This window comes from Plecotus auritus (assembly GCF_963455305.1).
Source record: "Plecotus auritus genome assembly, chromosome: 1".
Taxonomy (NCBI): Eukaryota; Metazoa; Chordata; class Mammalia; order Chiroptera; family Vespertilionidae; genus Plecotus; species Plecotus auritus.
In genome coordinates this window covers 112,444,527-112,466,865 of record NC_137770.1, presented here as the reverse complement: position 1 = coordinate 112,466,865, position 22,339 = coordinate 112,444,527, and the positions used below count along the sequence as shown (strand labels likewise).

The 22,339-nt window shown below is 39.4% G+C and overlaps 1 protein-coding gene across 3 annotated transcripts in view; it reads right to left on the bottom strand.

The window, feature by feature from the left end:
• The window catches only part of CCNY (cyclin Y), a gene marked incomplete at its 5' end in the record, with an annotated part of 221,320 nt that overhangs the window by 55,757 nt on the left and 143,224 nt on the right, over positions 1-22,339 (bottom strand). For all 3 annotated transcript variants that reach the window (XM_080645034.1, XM_080645035.1, XM_080645036.1), the window contains 4 exons: positions 3,240-3,359; positions 3,461-3,518; positions 8,927-8,962; positions 14,940-15,040. In XM_080645034.1, the coding sequence (XP_080501160.1) occupies positions 3,240-3,359; positions 3,461-3,518; positions 8,927-8,962; positions 14,940-15,040 (315 nt within the window). The remainder of the gene's footprint in view (positions 1-3,239; positions 3,360-3,460; positions 3,519-8,926; positions 8,963-14,939; positions 15,041-22,339) is intronic.

The window sequence follows — 22,339 nt, the reverse complement described above, 5'->3', positions numbered from 1 at the left end:
TCTCTCTCCATTCAGCCTCAAAGGCCTGAGTGTAGTAACTGCAGTGGCAGGCCAAAGCACAGCATGGAAAGTGGGCCAGAGAGGAAGGAGACTAAGCTAGACTACAGAAGTTTCAGATGCTAATGCTGGAGTTAATGGCAGAGCATCTCTGGACCACAACCCTCCTCCTGAGCTCAGTGGGGACAAGTGTGGGCCTGTGGCCACAGAGGATGGACATCTGCCGCAATTTGGAGCTGAGCCACCTGGTCATGGATGAGGAAGTGTGGCATCCTCTTCAGGGGTATCTATGTCCTGTGTGCCCCTCCAATAAATCTTGTCACAGCACCTCAAACCCCTAAAAGCATGTATCCTTGAAATGCATTTCCCACCATACCATGGAAGAATCCTATTTCTTCCAGCAACACTTTCCTGGTTCAAAAAACCAGAAGTGAAACTGAAAATTAATGCTGAAGACCAGCGGGAAGGAGCAGAGCCATGATGAGACAGCCCCTGAAGAGCAGGGAAGGAGAGAAGAACCTGTTGATTTCATTATACAGCTTTAAGTACTTCCATTCTAGAGGACAAGAGACCTATGGGACCCAGAACTTTCCAATAAATCTCTAGCCTTGGCCTCTTTGTGTAGGTTTCTTATCCTCATAGTAATTAAAATCCCTGGCTTAGGCAGGCAGTGAACTATATTTTAGTCCCAACTACTATATGGCTTTAAGGATTAAACCAGCTAAAGTAACTCCTGAGAGAAAGGGGCAGAAGGGCAACTGGATGCTATGGCCTTTCGCCCAACTCTGGCTTCCCACAAAGTGCTCTTATAACTCAGCAAGGTGCAATTCTATTACCTCACCCTCATTTTTAATTTCCTCACATGTCAGTATCAATAGGAAAGCTTTTAGCATACCCTATAAGGCTAAATAAATATATTTAGTGAAATTAAGTTATTGTTACTCTTTTAAAATGAAGTTAACTAAGCTGTGAAATATTTGCTTTGGGTTTAGTAGGTGCTGGGTGTTTGAAGGTCTTGGAAGCTCTCTTACCACAGGCAGGTTCCAACCTTGTTTCTTTATGGGAAACAGGGCCAAGGTTAACTGCTGTCTCCCCCCACCCCACCCTCACCCCCCATTTCCTCCTGGGCAGCATGCCAAGAGAATACAGGAGAAAAGCAGAGATTAGTGTATCTCTGTCAACTCTATATAGAAAATGTTCTGCTGTTTCTAAGTCCAGGGGACACAAGAAAAGGAAAGCATTATCACACAGGGTCTGGTTCAGAGCATACATCTGTCTGCATGCAGGCTGACTCTCACCTAATGCAAGTGAGAGAAATTAACTTGAAACACAGGCACACAGGGCAGGGGTCCAATGGGAAACAAAGGCAGGGCAGACACAGTAGCTTGAGCAAGCCTAATCACAGAAACCAACCATGCTGAAATAATGGAATGTTTTTGGACACAGAGTGGGAGGCATGGGAAGCCAAGGGAGAGCCTGCAGCAACAAGGTGTACTGACGCATAGGAACAAAGAAAAGAGAAAGTTCAGGTCCACTGCTGGGCAATAACAATGAGGGAATCAATCAAGTGGCCACACAGGTAGATATAGAGCAGACTTGTAGCAAATATATACCCCTGGACTACAAGGCTTCACGGGCAGCCCATTATTGGGTCCTCCTCCCCATGAGGGGAGTCTGAATCTGCTTGTAATACATTTTCCACACCTTTGCTTAAATTTTCTGGTCCCTGGAGCTTATTCTTCAGTGTGGTGAGACACGACCCCAGGGGAAAAAACCTCTGCTCACTGTTCAGGTTATCACAAGCAGCAGCCACCAGAGAGTTGGTCTGCAGTGCTGTACCCACCATGTAGAATCCCACAACTGCTCATCCTTAGGTTGTAATCAACAAGAATATATGCTAATCTCCTGCTAAGCTACCAGTTTATCTAATAGGATGGGTGAAGACTTCAGTAGTTATAATGACTGACAAGTATGCACCATTCCTATAGAACTCCAAAGACATGAGTTAACTGATCCACCCTGTCACCCTGAAGACAAGAATGCACTTCAGATATTCTCTCAACATCTTTGCAGAAACTGGGGAAGCTGCAGGGATGAAAAATCTTACCTTCATGCTAATAAATCTAAGCAATGAGGCACTATCAGGTCAGTCAGGTCTAATTTTCGTAAGAATTAAAGGGAAAAAAATCCCCACCAAATGCCACCAGCAGTAGCTTCAAAATAAATCATTTCTTCATGGTATGAATCTTAGTACTAATCTCATCCAGGGTTTCACCCGACTTTCTTACTCTTCTTTTCTCTTCATCGCAATTTCTCTATAAAAAATTTCAACCCCGTTGTGTTTTTTAAGAACATGAAAACCTCTAGGATAACAAAGCTGAGCAATAAATTTTCTTCTCAATTGTGACATAAGAGCCTAAATCATCCAAATTGCCTAGTGATGAATGCCTGTTTTAGCCATTAGGAGGAGGTTCAAGGAGAGAAGAAATTAACAAAGGCATGAATTAATGAATGAATAAATGAACAGGTTTACTGTTTCATTAGCAGTAGAGCACAGAGCTCTCAGTGTGGCAGAAACAAAGGGTCCTCAAGTGGCCTGTAAACTTTCTATTTGACAATCATCTCTTCTAAGAGGCTCCAGGGAATGTCTTTCTGTCCCCTCCAGGACAATTCATTATCTGATTTGCTCATAATGTAAAAGGTCAGTGACAATGGGTTCCATTTTCAAATCTACTTCACAAATGATATTTCACCTAAATAGTCCCTAAAGTTTTAAAAATCTAAGTAATAGTAAAGATTTTTATCTCTTGTTTGAGCCTGAAAGTGCAGATTCCAAGTTGTCTTTGAATATCTTAGAGACACATTATTTACACAAAACAGAAAAGAGAAGGTAGCAATATACACTCCTTCCTATACAGGTATTCATGTTAGATGTATATGTTTATCCTGTGACTGTCATTAAAACTTTTGTAGGCATCAACAACAGGAAACCTGGACATTCATAGGGAGGGGGCAGCCTTGCCTTACTTACCTGCATTTAAGGTTTCAACATTTATTGGTTTTGAATGTGATTGTACAACTGACTTTCAAGGGGACTATGGAACAGACTTTATACCCTCTTTTAGGAGATCCCTACTCGAATATCCAAAAGAGAAACTATAGTGTCCTTAGGATACCTGATAAGAGTCCCTGTGCACCACTCCACTCAACTACCGGATGGGCAGTCTCCTGAGGGCACTCACCAGAGTGACAATGGCACATTCAGCCGTCAGTTGAGCAGCACTGAACAGTGTCCGAACAAACCGGTAAATCTGCTTCTGTTCTGGGTTGTGTTTGTCATAATCTGGTGGCACTTCGGATTTCTGGGGGAAAAAATATTTTCAGATGGCAGGCCACCCAATAAGAGCAAAAGAGAAATAATTAAACAATATAACAAAACACGAGGAGGAGGAGATTAGATTACCGAAAGAGGGTGAAGGTTTTCATCAAAAATATCTAAGAGCATCCTTCCATCTGGGTCTCTGGTGGGGAAAATTAATAGAAAATAGAGTTTACTTTCTGCAAGAATGAGTGTCCTTCAAAATAAAATATATTTTGATTCAACTGTTATTTGAAGAAACAGAAGGCAGTGAATAATAATTTGTTTTACTTAGGTACAGTATTAGATAATTTTGAACAGTCCATGAAATAAAGGTTATAAATTAACTTGTGTGAGAACTCAAATTTTTATTTTCTGAGTTTTCAAATGAACCAAATCTAAATTTAACAACTTGTATGTGTTTTTTAAATTTATCTTTATTGTTGAAATTACAGATGTCATCCCTCCCCCCCACCCCGCCCCATTGACTCCCTCCATCCTGCCCCACCTAACATCTTGTTTCTTGAGCAAAGGCTGACAGATCTGCTTAAACTAGTAGTATGTTATGGTTGACAAGAAGTCTAAGGGTAAGATGAACATTCAATGTATCCTAGAGATTAATCTGAAGTGTTTAAAAACATGCAACTTAACCATTAAGAGTTTCACAATTTTGTATTGAAAAAACGAGGTGATGCATAGAAAGGCTCAACTCAATAACGTATAAATCTATTTAAAAAAAAATAAAACAAGGCTGGTTGCTACCAGGCTGGTAAATGAGCCATGTAAAGTGTGGCTTTCACTCTAAGCACAGTGCCTCAGGCAGCTGTCCTGCAGGTACTATTCATACCTCACCATAGACAGCTCTGCTTTTCATCTGTTGAATTTTGCCTAAAAACTTTTCTTTACAAACCATATTTGGAAACCACTGCTTTTGGTAACAACATATCATTTCCATAGTTTGTGCTTCCAAAGTCAATTAGGCTTGTGAATGGTATAAGACTCCAGACCTGTCCCTAACACACAACCACGGTGGTAAACACTACAGTTTCTGCTCTATGAATTTACTGTCTACACAAAAATAAAAGAGAAAGAAAGATCTTAACAGAACAATTCAATTTGCATTACCAATTGTTTTTAAAGCTTTGGGCATTCATACCTGTGCTTATTTTCACTAGCCTGCAGGAACACAGGTAGCAAAGATTTAGATCAAGAGTGGGGAACTTCCAGCCCTCAGGCCTCGGCCCTGGAAATCCTTTGGTCTGGCCCTGCCAAGGCATTAGGGGTGAGTTAATTAAATGTTTGACCAAATATAGCAGGCTAATTTTTAAGTTGATACTTTTGTATGGTCTGGGAATGATGTTATAAATATCCAAATGGCCCTTGGCAGAAAAAAAGGTTCCCCACCTCTGATTTAGATAAACGCCAGTAAAGACAGGTTCAACCAGGTAGGACCTGATAGTGGAGTCTCAAAAAGATGTCTCCTTCTGGTGCACTTCCTTTTATAAGAACCCCAGCTATGATAAATCAGCCCATAGCCTCACCTCACTAACTGCCTCTGCAAGATTACTCAAGGTACTATGGGAGAGACAAAGCCTGGCCCAATCAATACCCCTCTTCTTTGGGCTGTTCAGTCCTGTTCAATTTTTCTGATGAGTAAGGCCCTGCAGCACTCTCAAGAAACATTCATCAGAAGTAATTTTAAAAATGAAAATGTAGGTTCAAAATATAAATGAGGATTAAGAATTTAAGCTAAAATGACTCCTCCGTGAAATGGATTTTCCTTTCACCTCCATTAAGTTATGTGCCTTAGCTGATCAGCATCATCTCTCCCAAGCTAATGGATCTATCACCAGCCCCAGGGGTATGACCAGTATGATTTATCAAGGAGAAAGTCTGCAGTTGGTCAATGCCACCTCATCCCAAGAAGGGTACAATCTGTATGTCAATCATGCTTGTTTACAAATGCTCACTTTTTCAGTTGGACTTTCTCACTTCCATTCACTTACTTTTGGCCCAGTTTATCACCATTGGGCAAGTAAAGCACATGATTAAAAGTCTCGGTGGTATATTGCCTGGGTTCAATTCCCCATTCCCCAATTTACCAGTTGTGTAATCTTAGGCAAATTATTTCACCTTGCTGTACCTCAGTTTCTCTATTTGTAAAATGGAGATACATTGAGACACAGAATGGTGAATTTGGACTCTCATTGTCCTATTAAGGGGTTCTTGTCCTACGAAGTTTGAAGAATAAAATTCACAGACTACAAGATGTTTAGCAAAAATGCGGAATGGGAAAAAATCTGATCCTCTGAGTCTGTCTCTGGGTTTATAAATGCTGTGAGCTCTTTGTCATTATACTTTCTAATTGGACCCTTCCTTAATTCATATTCCCTCGTGCTTTTCTAATTGGCTACTTTCCTGCATGGTATCAGTTTCAAAGTCTTAAAGCTTACCAAGTGCCCTCCCCCCTTCTTGTTCCTCTTATCTTGTAACATTCCTCCATCCTCTGTGAATATAAGATAAGCAATCTGGTGGCTTGGAGCTGTCTCCGCCCATTATGCATGCCTTCCTCTCCCATGGACCCCACTTCCCTAGAATTGCCTTTCCTGTCCCTAAAATTCCTTTCAATATCAGTATCACCTCAGGAAGTTATTATAAAAACTAAATGAGCCTGGCTCAGTGGTTGAGCATCAACCTATGAACTAGGAAGTCGTGTTTTAATTCCTGGTCAGGGCACATGCCTGGGTTTCGGGCTTGATCCCCAGTAGGGGAATGTGCAGGAAGTGGGCGATCGATGATTCTCTCTCATCATTAATGTTTCATCTCTCTCTCCAAAAACCCCCCCACAAAACCCTAAATGAGATAATGCATGTAAAGAGCTGCCTGGGGTGGCCAGAGTAAGCACTTATAAAGTTGGCTCTTAGTATCAGATATGACTATAAATTAACTTTGGTATCCGTAACAGTCTAAGAACTGAGAAATCACTTCGAGATACTAATGCAAAACTGGTTGGTTTGAAAACACAGTTGAGTTCCATGAATGGTACTACATTGTTATCTAAGACTTACATGTTTTAGAAGTTTGAACGACTATCATAGAAATAAGCAGCAAGACAAAACATATACTTTCATTGATATGTTATTCTGGTCAAGGTTTAAAGGTCCAACAGCCTTCATTTTATAAATTTTTAAATCCAAAATTCTCAAGCACCATAAAGAACCATGAATCACAATTACAATACAGGAAAATGTAACTACAGAGAATTCCTTTCCAGGTGTTTACCTCCAGATATTTTTATTTTCCCATAAGACTGTTCAGAAGAAGCTCTGTCATCTAATCTCCACTTCATTGACTTATCACAACTCTCCCATGCCCTTTTTGCAAAACACATTTAAGGGCCCTAACAGGTTTGGCTCAGTGGGTAGAGCGTCAGCCTTCAGACTGAAGGGTCCCAGGTTTGATTCCGGTTAAGGGCATGTACCTTGGTTGTGGGCACATCCCCAGTAGGGGGTGTGCAGGAGGCAGCTGAATCGATGTTTCTCTCTCATCGATGTTTCTAACTCTCTATCCCTCTCCTTCTGCCTTCCTCTCTGTAAAAAGTCAGTAAAATATATTTTAAAAAAAAACACAAAACACACTGAAGGCAGTGTGGTGCCCATCCATTGAGATCCATTCCAACCATGAGGTGGCCATGCTTGTTCCCAGAAATGGGTCACATCAGTGTTTTTAAAACAAACAACAAAAACAGGCCAAAATGGAGTCACTTTTGCTAAGCTATGTCACCAAACCAACACTTAATAACTAACCTAACTGCAGTTTCAGGAGTGGAATTTTAAGCTGGTTTGGAATTTCCTGTCAGCACTAATGAGATAATCTGCCTTCCCTAAATAAAGGTATCCTTGCCTGAAATAATCCACTCTTTTAACGTCTTAGTCCCACCCTCTTTCTGCCTATAAAAACTTTCTATTTTGCCCTGGCCAGTGTGGCTCAGTTGGTTGAGAGTTGTCTTGTACACCGAAAGGTGGCAGGGTTTGAGTCCTGATTAAGGCACATACCCAGGTTTCCAGTTCAATCCCTGACAGGAGGCAACCCACCCATGTTTCTTTCTCACAATTGAAGTCTCTCTCTCCCTTCCTCTAAAATCAATACAAAAAAACTCCACAAACTTTCCATTTCTTTTAACACCTGAAACTCCCTTCTTAGCTGCTAGGTGGAATGCTGCCCAATTCATGAATCATTTAATAAAGCCAATTAAAGCTTCAAATACATTGAGTTGAATTTTTTTAAGGAAGGGGAAGAGAAAGAGAAACATGGATGTGAGAGGGATACATCAATTGGTTGCCTCCCTTACCTGTCCCAAACTGGGTGGAACCTGCAACCTAAGTCAAAACCTGACTGGGATTTGAACCCAAGACCTCTGGTGCACAGGATGCCGCTCCAACCTGAGCCAGAGTGGCCAGGGCATTACTGGGTTTTCATTCTTTAACGCAACCTGTTTTTATTAGATTCATATAACATATGTAAATGTCACCTAATGAAATAAGACTGCAATGAGAGTGGCTTTGTTCTTATGAAAATGAAGAAGGGTGCTTTAAAAAAGACACAATAAGAGGCCATCTCTAAAAATAAATTCACTGTGTGGTCAAAACCTGAAAGATTCTATGCTCAGATTGTTCTGCATGTCTTACGTTTTCTTGATATTGACTTAAAAAAAAAAAACCACTGTGGAAAAGGATAAATTACAGGTGTGGCTTACAAAAGAAAGTCATTTTGGTTATCTAATCAATGCCCCATGCTCAAAACTAAAGTCTTGATGCTACCTAAAAAAATTGGCAAATGGCCTGGCTGGTGTGGCTCAATGGTTAAGTGTCCACCCAGGAACCAAGAAGTGAGGGTTTGATTCCAGGTCAATCCCCAGTGGGGGGTATGCAGGAGGCAGCCATCAATGATTCTCTTATCATCATTGATGTTTCTCTCTCTCTCTCTCCCTCTCCCTTCCTCTCTCTGAAATCAATAAAACCATGAAATTTTTTTTTAAATGGCAAGTGAATGTACTTTTAATGTTTAGTGTTCAAATAAAATGTTAATGGTATATTCTTAAATGATTTTTCTATGATTCCCTATTAAATTAACTAAACTATCTTCATATTCATGTCAAAGAGAAGGTTTCTACTCCATTAATATAATTTATGTCTAAATTCAACCCAAAATTTCCTCTACTGAATTGAAACACTAAACATTTTTTATATTAATGTAGCATACAATAAATTTTTAAATTAATAGTTTATAAAAGATAGACTGTTTAAACAAATTATTCAGGAAATAAAGAGTAAAGAGGAGGCTAAACATTATCAAGAAGCTTTGCTTTGTTTTGCTAACTTCAAACATATACACCCATCTAGTTTCCTTTGAATTGGAAGCAGTTCAGCACTTACCTGAGAAGTTTTGGCAAATTATACTAATTTTAGAAACCTATGAAAATATGAAGGCCAAAGCAACTAGAAAATAATAGGAAAAAAACAAAAAACATAAAATGTAATGTTTTTAGCACAAAATTAATCATCCACATACCTGTTTTTGATGTGATAATATATTGCGAGAGCTACACTGTAAAATAAAATGCAATTCAATGTTTCATAAGCATATTCAAATGTTATGTATTATCTGACATCAGTCTGATATTTAAATTTAAGTAAAAGTCAAACAATCCATGTGAACAGTTCCATTTAAGTTAGAATGCTGATTTAAAAAATGATCTCTTTAATGTAAATCAATCTGGTACTCATTTCTAGAAATTATTAATTCTTGTTTCAGAAATACTGAAACTTTAAGTGATATTTAAAAATTTCTCTTACTACCTGAAATCTTAAGCTTTCCTCACTTGTAAAATACAAGCACTATGTACAAATACAGGTGGTACAAATTAAACACCTTTAGAAATCTCCAAATCAGTACCTACTATTTTAGAAATGTAGTGGTTTCTTTGTAACCACCAGAAAAATGGGACTATCACTCACAGGGGTTTGATATTTTTCCCCTTAAATCAATAACCTCTTGGCAAACGGTCTACTTATTCACTCACTTGCTGAAATGGTACTGCAACTCCTATTTGTTATACGATCTTCAAATTTTATTTTACATTTTAAAAGATCTTAATTTAATGAAGTCATTCCCCTTTCTGATTATAAAATGCATTATATCCATATGATGAAAATTTTAGAAAACATAAAAAGTATAAATAAAAATAATCCTTTTGCCCAAAGATGACTATTAGCTTGAGATAGATTATATACATTATATGTGTAAATAAATAGGTTTGTGTTCTACTTTTATTTTCAATAACATTTTCCTTACAATTAAAATAGTCTTTAAAAACATGATTTTAAATAGCTATGTTCTATCATATAGTTGTTGAATAATTTATTAACCATTCCCCTCCTAGTGAACATTTGTTTCTAATACTTTGCAATTAAAATTAACAGCATAATAAATATTCTCAGAGATAAATATGTGTGCAACCTGTGTACATTATTTCCATAAGAGACCATCTTGTAATTGGAATTACTCAATCTAAAGTCATAATAATTGTAAGGCTCCCCACATACACTAACAAATATCTTTGCAAAAAAACTGTACCAGTAGACTTCCCCACCAGTGTCTGTTTCACCTCACTCTTGCTAATACTCACCTTATACGTTTTGACAAAATGTTCTCTAACAGGGTAGGTTAAAAAGTGGTGTACCTGTTTTCAATTTGAGTTTCTTTGAGAACCTATCAAGTTGGCAGGGTTATTCATATCAACTGGCCAATTTTTAAAATTTCCTCTTTTGTAAACTGACTAGCTCCTTTCACTATTTTTTTTTTTTTGTTTGCTCCTACCACTAATTTTTTTTAACTCTAAAATTTACTGAAGAGGCCAAAATTCATTTCTTAGGCTACCAAGAACAATGGTAACAAGTCTTATCAGATTGCGTTCTGGGTCTCAAGAGCACAGAAACTGCCATCCAAGGCACCCACTTAGAAACTTAGACATGCATGCTGGATTCCACTAGCTCAGAGGTTTACCAATAACTTAACATGACAATAGCCAATCTCACTGTATCACAAGAAAATTAATACTCCTCCAAATCTCTTTCCAGATCTATTCATTCAAATAATTTCAGCTAATTGTTAAAAGTATTCAGGAGCAAAGAGTAATATATTCTTTCTCCTAATATTTTGAAAAGAATCTAAGCTCATGAAATAATTGTAATTGAAGTAAAAAGGTTTCAGAATTTTTTAAAAATAATAATATGGCTTTCAAAGTGCTTTCACATACATGAAAAAATACATGTTGCCAAAACTGGTTTGGCTCAGTGGATAGAGCGTCGGCCTGCGGACTCAAGGGTCCCAGGTTCGATTCCGGTCAAGGGCATGTACCTTGGTTGCGGGCACATCCCCAGTAGGGGGTGTGCAAGAGGCAGCTGATCAATGTTTCTCATCGATGTTTCTAACTCTCTATCCCTCTCCCTTCCTCTCTGTAAAAAATCAATAAAATATATTAAAAAAAAAAAAAAAGAAAAAAGAAAAAATACATGTTACTGATTCTATTTTACAAATGAGAAAATTTGGGCTCAGACACCAGATGCCAGGATTTCTGACTTGGATAATAGTTTTGTGCCCTTTCCTTCTCCCATGATGCACCAGGAAAAAAGGAAGAAATTACTGTTTTATTCATGCTGTAGCGATTGCTCTTCTAATCTAATGTTAAGATTTAAGCTGAATGCTTCATACGATTTGGCTTGAAGTGATTAGTTTAGTCACTTTGTTTGAGGGAAAAAATGGTTCTTGTTTTCCTTGGGAGGGAGTATGACACAGGAAACTATCACTAAATTGGAAATCAAAGCAACCTGGGTTCAAATCTGGCTCATTCATTTATTACAGTTCATTCATCTTTCAGAGCCTTCATTTCCTCATTTATAAAATTAGGACAATTCAACCTACATCACAAAGTTGTTATTATAACCAAATGGAATATATAAAAGCACTATCTCAAAGTTCTAAAACTAAAATTATTATTGTGATTCCCCTATCAATATTTCCATCTCAAGAGGTCTATTGGCTTCTGTAGATAGAGTGAAAATCTTCAGGGACCCAAACCTCCAGAGCCAAAAACAAGATAGGACATTATTGTGGCCTCAGACTTCCAAGAAAAATAGAGCCACTCTGAAGGAGAATTTCCACTCCAGGTCATATCCTAAAAAGTGAGAAAATCAAGCTGAGAATGCATGTACAGTCCAGCTCCATGGGGCAGTTTTGTTGGCTAACTTGAAAGAAAGTGATTACTGGGGGCAAAAAGGCAGTCAAGCTGAAAACTTAATCAATTTCGGGTGTCAAGCTCCAGTCCAAATGTCTAGCATTGGAGGCCTAGTCAGTTCTGCCACATCCTCAGAAAGTGGTGAGGTTTCACTGAAGATAGGCAGGGGCCAAACCAGAAGTATATTTGGATCAAAGGTTTTACTTAAATGCTTTTGCCACATAACTAGGAGGAAAGAAATGCTATTTTCTTGACCAAGAAAACAGAATAAGTTGTAATAATTGGCACTGTACTTGTCTTACTTCTTACCTAGAACTAAATCAGCAAAGCATGTAAGGATCCTAAGACATCTAAAAATCAAGAGATGCTTAACCATAGAGATAAAGACAGGTGGGTAAGTAGTGCTCTCTGATGCTCAAAGGCCCAGGGCCATGCACTATTGGCCAGCTGTGTAAATGTGGGCCCTCCCCCAACACCTTTTCCTTGGTCATCATCCCTTTGCTCCTTATAGGATTTGGGAGAGGGGTTGGTTGGTGAACACTAAATTCAGATCATAGCCGTTGGTATTTAGGGGAAAGATAGGAAAACAAAATTCTCCAACAAGAAATCATGCCTATGGCCGGGATGGTGTGGCTCAGTTGGTTGAGCGTCATCCCATGCACCAAGAGATGGTGGGTTCGATTCCTGGTCAGGGCACATGCCTGGGTTTCAGGGTTTGATCCCTGGTGGCAGTCATGCAGGAGGCACAGATCAATGCTTCTCTCTCTCTCCCCCTCACCCTTCTCTCTCTCTCAAATCAATTTTTAAAAATATTGAAGAAAAAAAAAACATGCCTATGAAAAAAAAATGAACACAGAGAGAGGGCCCAAACTTTTTATATTTAGGCTTTTCTTTCACTGTTAGAATAGCACCCAACCCTCCCCCAACTCAGTAAACTAAAATTTGTAAATGTGTTTGCTCATTTTGGCATTTCACCAATTTACAGAAGCATTTTCTTTTAAAAATAAGAATATAAATTGGTTGTATAGAACTCAGAGAATTTCCTCAAAGAAACAAAATAATACTTAGTTTTCAAGAAGCAAGTTCAGCCCACAAATGCTCACCATGTCCACAATAAAGTTGAACTACTATTTTATTAATGAGTGTATAATCAATTTTAATGTCTAGGGGGAAGGAACCAAGACAGGAGTAGGATATGGTTTAAGAAAAATTTTAGAAGATGAGAGCATTCAGACTTAGCATCTTCCCTACCCCCTTGTATTTTCAGGGCTCGCAGGTCCAACATGTACATTTTTTAAAACAGGGCACTTTTAAAATAAATAAATAAATAAATAAATAAATAAATAAATAAATAAAACAGGGCACTTTTTAAAACAACTAAGCTACTGACTAAAAGAATATGAAATTTGGGTGGTGCAGAGAAAATGTCTTTTGGATCAGGGAAGCTACAGTATCCACACTGCTTTGTCTCAAGTCAGCCTTTTTAACTGGTCTAGCTTTTCAGCTTCTTTTCCCTCCATGTATTAACCTACAGTTTATTTAAAACATTTTATTTAAGACTTTCAAGGGAACTTTAGGGAAGAGGAAACAGCTGTCCACTTATATCAGGGGTCCTTAACCTTGGCTGCCTATTAGAATCTCCTAGAGGGGTTAAAAATCCATACACTGGATCTGTGGGGCGAGACATCAAACGTCAGTGTGTTTTTAAGCTCCCAGGTGACTCCCAGGCACAGCCAGAGCTGATTCCACTGATTTAAATGATGCATAGCTGTAACTTAAGTAACTTAAGATGCATTGCACCTCCCAGACTTGACACTAAAATATCAAATTGTCACCCAGTTTCCCTGCCCACTCCTAAGTATCCATGTTACAACCAGTGGCGATTTTAAGTCATCCAAGGATGAACCATTGAGCAACTGATTCAGATCCATCTGTAAATCCCAGGAGTTCCCACTGCTCCACTCCTCTGCCTTGCTCTCCCCATGAAGATGATTCCAGGATTAAAGGAAGTTAGTGGCTTTCGCTCTGGGCTCCAGAGCTTGAGCAGATGCCAACAGCCACATAGTACATGGACGTTCAGGGCTTTCCACTCCTCTCCACAACTGCTAATCATTTACTCTAGGAAACGCTATACTTCCCACTTCCCGGCAAATAAGTCTAGGCTCAGGGCAGGAAGTGGCTCAGCCAACGGCATGTGTTGTGGAGCTTTCATATTCACACCTCTTCCCATCTATAGTAGCTGACTGTTTGGGTTTATGCCCACTCTTCATTTACCACGCCCTTAACACCAAGGTATTGAGGGAAGAAGCCACATTTCCATTTAGATCCTAGAAATACCAACCCCACAGCAGAGAAGGCAGTCTCTCTCCAAGTGGTCAAACTTCCACCTTCCTCCTGGAGTGAACCCTATCCACAGAAGACCATGACAGTCCCCACTGCTTGATTGAGGCTGTGACTAATTGTCACATGTGGTAGGTAACATTCAGAATGGGGCTTCTAAGCCTGAAAACCTGGCACACTGAGATAGAATACTTCCTATTCAGCAATGTAAACACTTACCTCAAACACCACTATGCACTATTGTTAAATGTGTATTTTCTTAAGTATAGAGATAAAATACCCCAGATTTTTCACAGATGAGCTGAAGACCACAGACCCTGGCACATCAGATTCTCTGTGATCTCTTGTTATCAAAATGCTAGTGGGAACATTACAGGAAAAACCAGTGTTCCTTCCTTCTTATCTCCCATTTTAAAATATAAAAACTGAAGCCCAACAGGGGAAGGATTTTATATCAAGACTCCCCTTCCTCCCTTAAACCTCACTTGAAAATAAGATCCCCAAAAGAAGAGTCTTATCCAAACCCTCACCCCTTGGTGACAAAAGCCGAGGTCAGAACTCAGATATTGATTGTGGGCAAGGACACTTTCAATTATGTCAGGCCTGCTTTCTACTGTAGCCCCAAGTCTTAAAGTGGAATCCCATTTTATTTTGAAGGTAAAATATTAGCGGAGTCGTGCAAGGATAGCCTTAATAAAAAGTGGGAAGGTAGAAAGTATGCAAAAAAATAAAAAATATGCTTTAATCTACATTTAAAATCATTTCAAAATTTGGTCTCTTTACCTAACTGGTAATATTAACAAATATTTTGAACACCCCACATTTTAACTACCAAAATCACTTTTTAAAAAGATTTTCCATAGTCAATGGCCTCCCCCTGCCAGACCCCACAACCAACCAATCAGGAATAGAAAAAGCATTCATTTAAGCAAAAATCTGTATACCCACCATTTAATTGTATACTTGAGGTTTGGTTGACTGACTGTGCTATCGTCTAGGAAAATAGTGGAGCAGGAGCTGTATTTCCTTGCTATTTGTCCTGGAGGATGCTGGAAAACAATGGTGACAAGACAATAACAATTAAACAGGGCTCAAAATTCTTCCAAAGAACATCATCCCCTTAAACTTCAGACCAGATTACAAAGGAAAAATGTCTTAGCAAGAAATGTGAATACTACCAAGCAAGAACAATATAAAAACACTTTCTTCTTACAATGAAATTCCTTGTTCTTCCATATATAAAAGTCACCACTCATAGTCCCAAACCTCCTTCATCGGAAGAACAGTACTCTTGCTATCAAGCATCAGAGTGCAGAGTCCATAAAAATCACCTGCCCTGAGCCTGTGTGAAACAAGAAGACTGCTAATCACACTAACAAAAGCCCTTAATTAAGGGAATGTCCTGGTTTTATGCACCAAGACTCCACGGTACTCTATTCTTGGGGTAAGAGTATTTGGGGGCTATAGAAAATGCAGCCAACGTTAATTTAGAATCTCCTGGTTAATCTGCTTGAATTTCAAGAGGTGATGTGTTTTGTTTTGTTTTTAAAGTATTCTTTTGTTATGGCAAAGTTATCTTTTAAAGGGAAGATTATCTGATACTTTGCAAGAGTATCAATGGATGATCTTCACGTAGTGTGTCTGTGCACTATGTAATGAAAGGCACAAAGAAGGCTTGTAAATTGAAGTTACAACTTGGATGTCAATTTTAACATGGCATTTTCATACCTATCTAATTCATCACAATATTCTCACTAAGACACTCCTAAGGCACTAAAAATTCTTTCTTTTTTTAAGCTCTTATTATAATTACATTGAAATCATGTAAGACACACTAAAAAATCAGAAGCTAATAATAGCTATTAATATGGGAGGCAAGTTTTAACGAAAGTTCTTATGAAAATTTCCCTACTAGTGTAAAATCTACTACACACAAAACTTCAACAGATATGTTTAACACAATAATTCAGTAATTAACAGATGTTAATGAATTTTTGGAGATACAAAATAACTTTGGGAATAATCCCAAAAAAAGAAGCAAAAGGACAATAATAATTCACTTCTATTATTGTATGGTTTCGACTATTCTGACACAAATTTCTTCACGATTAAAATGTGAACAGAGCCAAGGAGAGGAGCTGAGTAATGCACTCTAGTGAGCACACTCTACATTCCTTCACAATCTAAGAAACTACCATCCTGAGTTGCAGGGCAGGAACAACCCTGGGCACAAAGTCCCTAAGGTTCAGAAGATTAACTTGAAATCAGCCCCGCTGAGGGGCTGGCCAGTCCTGGCTTGGGATTGCCCAGATGTCAGCCTGAGCCTCCCAGTACTAAGGGCTGGTATGCCAAAGCCCTCACTTTGCCAGGGTATGCCAACTCAACTTTTAAACTCTTACTTCTAAATTGAATAAAAATCTTAAGTATTAAATTATAAAAGATTTTCATTTTCAGGGGGTGTCCTCACTCTAAAATATCATCTGGGTATTAAGTCATTTGTTGAATGTCAGAACTACAAGATTCATAGCATGTAAATCTCTTGATCTGAAATCTACATCACTAACAACAAAAAAATAGTGTTCTGAATACGTGTATTCATTTACAACTCACAAACCCCTAGCAAGGTAAGTAGAATTCCCATTTAACAGACAAGTCAAGAGTTCAGAGAAATGAAGTAATGTTCCCAAGGACAAATCTAAGACACCAGAGCTCAAAAGGCATATTTGTGTGACACCAAAGCCATACGTTTATACCTACAGTTCTTCACTTATGCCATGTTCTCCCAAATCTTTTCATACCATACCCCAAAGGCCCTTTACCTTCTCTGACCCCACTCATCCTAGAACCTTGTTGACAGCCCTTGCTCAAGACTCCTTCCTGTCATCTGGGCTGAGCGTCCTCCTAGGTGCTCTTAGGCTTTTGTGACTTTTGCAGCACTGATCAATCTCCGCTGCCATTTTCAGCTTACTCGTCTCTGTTCTCTCTAGGATCTAGACTCCAAGTCTCTTGGAGGTAGACTGGATAAATTTCTTGAATCAGCAAACACTAACAGCTTCATCCAGGGACTAGAGTGCCTTTTTGGCCCACACCACAGCCATCACACAGGAAGCTTGCCTCCATGGCAAGCTGGTCTTTGAGCTGGTCATGACAGCACAGCCTCAGCAGAAAGGAGCATGCCATGTCAAGCTGGCAAACAGGAGCTCATAGCAAGGGCCCATGCCACTGGTCAGTGAAATGCTGACGCGCTTAGGACACACCTCAGTGGAGCAATGGCTGGCTCTCTGTGACCCTGCAGGGAATTAGTTAATATGGACGAGACATTCCAAAATAAGATGGGCTAGAACATGGTTGGAGTCAGAAAGCCTAGAGTTCAGAATGTAGCTGTGCCACTGATTAGCTGTGTGAACTTGGGCAAGTTCCTTAAGTAGAATAATCACATGTTCTGGCTTGCTGGGGCAATCCTAGTTTGCCCCTGTTGCCCTGAAGTAAACAATAACAGCACTCCCTTTCACACTCATTAGTGTCCTGATTTGGACAACAAATTATAAGGTTGCCTTGTGCTTTACCTCCTGCAGATTCAATATCTTCCATCTGTAAAATATGGAGAGCAAAGACTACCCCTCATCGTGGTGCTGGAAGGACTGCGTGGGATAACAAGTGGTGTGCTGAGCCCAGAGCCATGCTCAACAAGTATGAAGTCACTTCTAACACTTAGTTTTTGCATTTCAACTTCCTATTTTCAATGGTTGAGTAAAGTTGTCCTACCACTTCTTAAGGTTCGTTAGGATCAAATAAAAATAGAGCATTAAAAAATGAGGTCATATTACTAGAGGAAAAGAAGTTTTAAATGTCTGTAAAAAAATTACATAAATAAAATCTCCAAAAATGAATGCTGCATAATTTTTAAAAAAATTTTATTCAGAGGAGAGCAAACCATGACCCTGAAAGAAGACAGAACCGTGTGTGCACAGACTGAAATCTGCACCTATTTCCCTTTACTAATATTAACTGAGGGCTTGATGTGCACACAACATGCATGGGGCAGACAGAGCACAGAAGTGGAAAAGAGGTGGCGGTGCCCAGTGCTACCACCTTCCACCTCCCGTACATTGCGGTGCACAGTCTCAATAAACCATGAGGCAGATGGAGTATTTTCCTCATTTTACAAACAAGGAAACATCTACAAAGTCACACAGCTAATAAGGAGTGAACACAAGGAACATTCTGTGAAATTCCCCTGTGCAATCCAGAGCACTCAGAGCGGAGAAGGACATACATGTAGATGACACCAGAGCTAAGAGAAAAGAAAGCTGCATCATATCCTTCCAACACCACCATAAGCTCAGAGACACAAAGATAAAAAGGACAAAGTAAAGAAAAACAAAAATTCCTCTTTGACTGCAAAGTGTTAAAAAACTAATATTCCATAGAAAGAAAAAGGAAGACAAAATAGCTTTTAGCAGGATCAATTTCTTAAAGGAGGGAAAGAAGAAAGGGCAGGAAAAGCAAATAGCCATGGAATTAAGAACAGAAGTGAACAAAATTATTACTCTATGAAAATAGAAAAATAAACCAACATCAGGTCTCAAGGACAAACACTAGGAAATGCCAATTTTGAGGTAAAATTTTACTCTATTGTGTCATGCATGCTGTCATTTATACTAATAAAAGCATAATATGATAATTAGACCAGGTGGACCGGACATCTTCTGGATGTCTGACTTCCTTCTGGACAGTTAGGGGGTGACCAGGCCAGCAAGGGGGCAGTTAGGGGACAACCAGGCCTGCAGGGGAGCAGTTAGGGGACAATTAGGCCAGCAGGGGGGGCAGTTAAGGGGCAACCAGGCTGGCAGGGAGGCAGTTAAGGGGCAATCAGGCCGGCAAGCAGAGGCAGTTAGGGGTGATCAGGCAGGCAGGCAGGCAGGCAGGCAGGTGAGCGGTTAGGAGCCAGCTGTCCCGGATTGTGAGAGCGATGTCTGAATGCCGGTTTAAACCAGCAGTCGGACATCCCCTGAGGGGTCCCAGATTGGAGAGGGTGCAGGCCGGGCTGAGAGATGCATGAATTTCATGCACCAGGCCTCTAGTCCTATATAATAAAACCCTAATATGCAAATTGACTGAACTGGTCACTATGATGTGCACTGACCACCAGGGGGCAGACGCTCAACACAGGAGCTGCTCCCTGGTGGTCAATGCACTCCCACAGGGGGAGCTACTTAGCCAGAAGCCAGGCTCACAGCTGGTGAGCACAGCAGTGGTGGCGGGAGCCTCTCCCACCTCTGAGGCAGCTCTAAGGACCCCTCAGGGGATGTCTGCCTGCCAGAGCGGGCCTAAGCTGGCAGGCGGACATCCTCTGAGGGGTCCCGGACTGCGAGAGGGTGCAAGCCAGGTGGTGGTAAGGTAGGGCAGATGTATAGGTCTTAAAATATTTAATTTACAGAATGGCTCAAATATGAGTTAGACTTGCCCCAGTGCACAAATGTTGTGCACCAGGCCTCTAGTTATAAAATAATTGCATTTACAATTTACTTCAATCTTAAGTCAAACCTTGGCTTCATTATGGCTCTGTGCATTGACTCTATAATGAGACTACTTTTTCTCATTCTCATTCTGGCTATGAGGCAAAATCCAGGCATACAACTCTTTAGAACTGTCATCATCTGGGGAAGAAAGGTTTTCCTGGTAGCACCTCAGGTCGGGTAGGGCCACCACGGGCCTCCCACTCCTTTGGAGGCTTCTCCTGCATGGCAGCTAGCACACATTTGTTGCTGCCAGAATTCTTTCTGCAGCTATAAAATAAAGAGGCTGGTTTCCAAAATAACAGGTTTTTTTTACTATTCATTTCTTGAATACAATGATCATATATATCCCATGCTGTCGTTTGGGAGTAGGTTGAGATGGGAAATGAACTTATTCCAGAATGCTGGGGGTAAGGTAGGGCAGATGTTTATCTAAGTATAGGTCTTAAAATATTTAATTTACAGAATGGCTCAAATATGAGTTAGACTTGCCCCAGAAAGTAAAAAAAACCTCAAGTTTCTTTCCTACTGTTATCACTCTCTCTTCTACATAATTAGTAAATAGTCACAGAAATACAAATATGTCAAATATTTGCACAATGCAAATGTTTAAGGGTCTTAACCATATCCCATCTCCACTGTTATTCATAACAATCATTTGAGATGGGGAGGCAAGTGGTATTGTCCTCTTTACAGGTGATATAATTAAAGCACTTTACCAAGTGACAGTAAGTTGGTATCAACAGCAAAGAAATATCAGAAGAATCATAATTCAGGCCACTCAACTCCTAATAAAGTGTTATTACTATGCCACATTGTTCTTCAGCAACATCCCTTTGAAATTCCCTATGAATGCAGTTATATTGGTCAAAAATTTACTGGTTCTAGAAGGTTATTTCTTCTCTTGGGAAAAGTTTAAAATTTTTAAAAAAGGAAGTAAAAAAAAGAGTTGTGCTTTGAAGAAACAAATATCTTATTACTGATCAGTTAAAAAAATTGAATTCATTGAACTACAAACAAAATATTAAAAGCTAAAGACCAGCTACTTTGGAAAACAATTTGGCAATTTCTCAAAATGTTAAATATAGAGTGACCATAGGACCCGGCAACTCAACTCTTAGGCATATACCTAAAAGAAATGAAAACATGTCCATAAAAAACATATATAATAATGCCCACAGCAGCATTACTCACAATAGCCAAAAGGTAGAAACAACCCAAATATCCATCAACTGATGAATGAATTAAACAGAATGTGCATACCTGTACAATAGAATATTATCTGGCCATAAAAAGGAATGAAGTTCTAAAACAGATGAACCCTAAAAATGTTCACTAAGTAAAAACGCCAATCACAAAAGGCCACATATTGTATGATACCATTTATATGAAATATCTGGAAGAGACATGTCCAAAGAGACAAGAAAGTAGAGTAATGGTTGCCAGGGGCTGGGGGGAGGGGATGGGGTATGACTGCTAATAGGCATGGGGTTTCTTTTTGGATTGATGAATATGTTCTAAAATTGACTATGGTGATAGCTGTACAACTCTGTGAATATACTAAGAACCATTTTATGGTAAAAGCTGTTTTTAAAAATAAAATTTTTTATAGAAGGGCACAAAATAGTCAAAGACCAAAGACAAGAAAAATATCTTATGGGATAGACTGGAATTGGAAATTAGGGTGTCAGTAAGAATTCATGATTTCTAAAATGCCTATTTCCTATATATAAATGGGCCTAAAATGCCTATTTCCTATATATAAATGGGCCTAGAAGCAATGATACCCCAGTAGCTATGAGTATATGTGGAGTCCAGATCTGATTTTCTAACATTGTTTGTCACTAAAAGGAATCAGGGCTCCCTGGAGAAGTGGCTGATTCCAGGGCTCATCCAGGGAAATACAAGCTGGGCCTGGAATATCTTGTGACAAAAAAACAAGCAAGAGAGAACTAAACAAACAAACAAACAAAAACCCAATGGGGGCATGCATGAGAACACAGAGCCAGTGTGTAAAGACTGCTACTAGCCAAATCTAGGACAATGTGAGCACCAAAATTATTAAGGACAACCAATGAACTATATGTAAATCACTGAAAAACAGATTTCCACAAGTCCATATAAAGATAAATGGATGGAAGGATGGATGGATGAACGGAAGGATGGATGATTGGATGGGAAGAAAAGGCTCTTAGAGCAGAATGAGACTTCCAAATATAAGGGTTTAGGGATGGGGGCTGAAAAATTACCATTTGCAATGAAAATACAGAGATTGGTTCAGGCAAGAATGATCAATTGATGCTAATCTGGTGATGGGAATAAGAAACGGGTTATCTGCATGGTCTTAAAAGTGTCTGCTCATAGACTGCTCATTAGTTGTAATATAAAAATATACAATGGAGATTCTGAACAGCACCTTGTCAGGTATCAATATCAACATCACCAATGAGGTCAGTTGGATATAGTGTGTCTCCAGAGTTGATACACGAAGAAGGGCAAGCAAGTACTCCATGACATATTCTGGCTAGAAGTGTTGACCCGAATCCTTCAGACAAATCCAACATGAGAAACATTCTGTTAACAAAACGCCTGGCCCTGCATTCTTCAACAATGTCAACAGCATGAAAGAGAGAGAAAGTCTAAGGGTCTCTCGAGATTAAAGGAGACCTAGGGGCACATCAACTAAATGCCACATGTGATCCTGAATTAAAACCAGCACCAGATGCCCAGCCAATGTGGCTCAGTGGTTGAACCAGGAAATCACGGTTCAATTCCTCATCAGGGCATATACCCGGGTTGTGGGCTCGATTCCCTGTGTGGGGAGTGCAC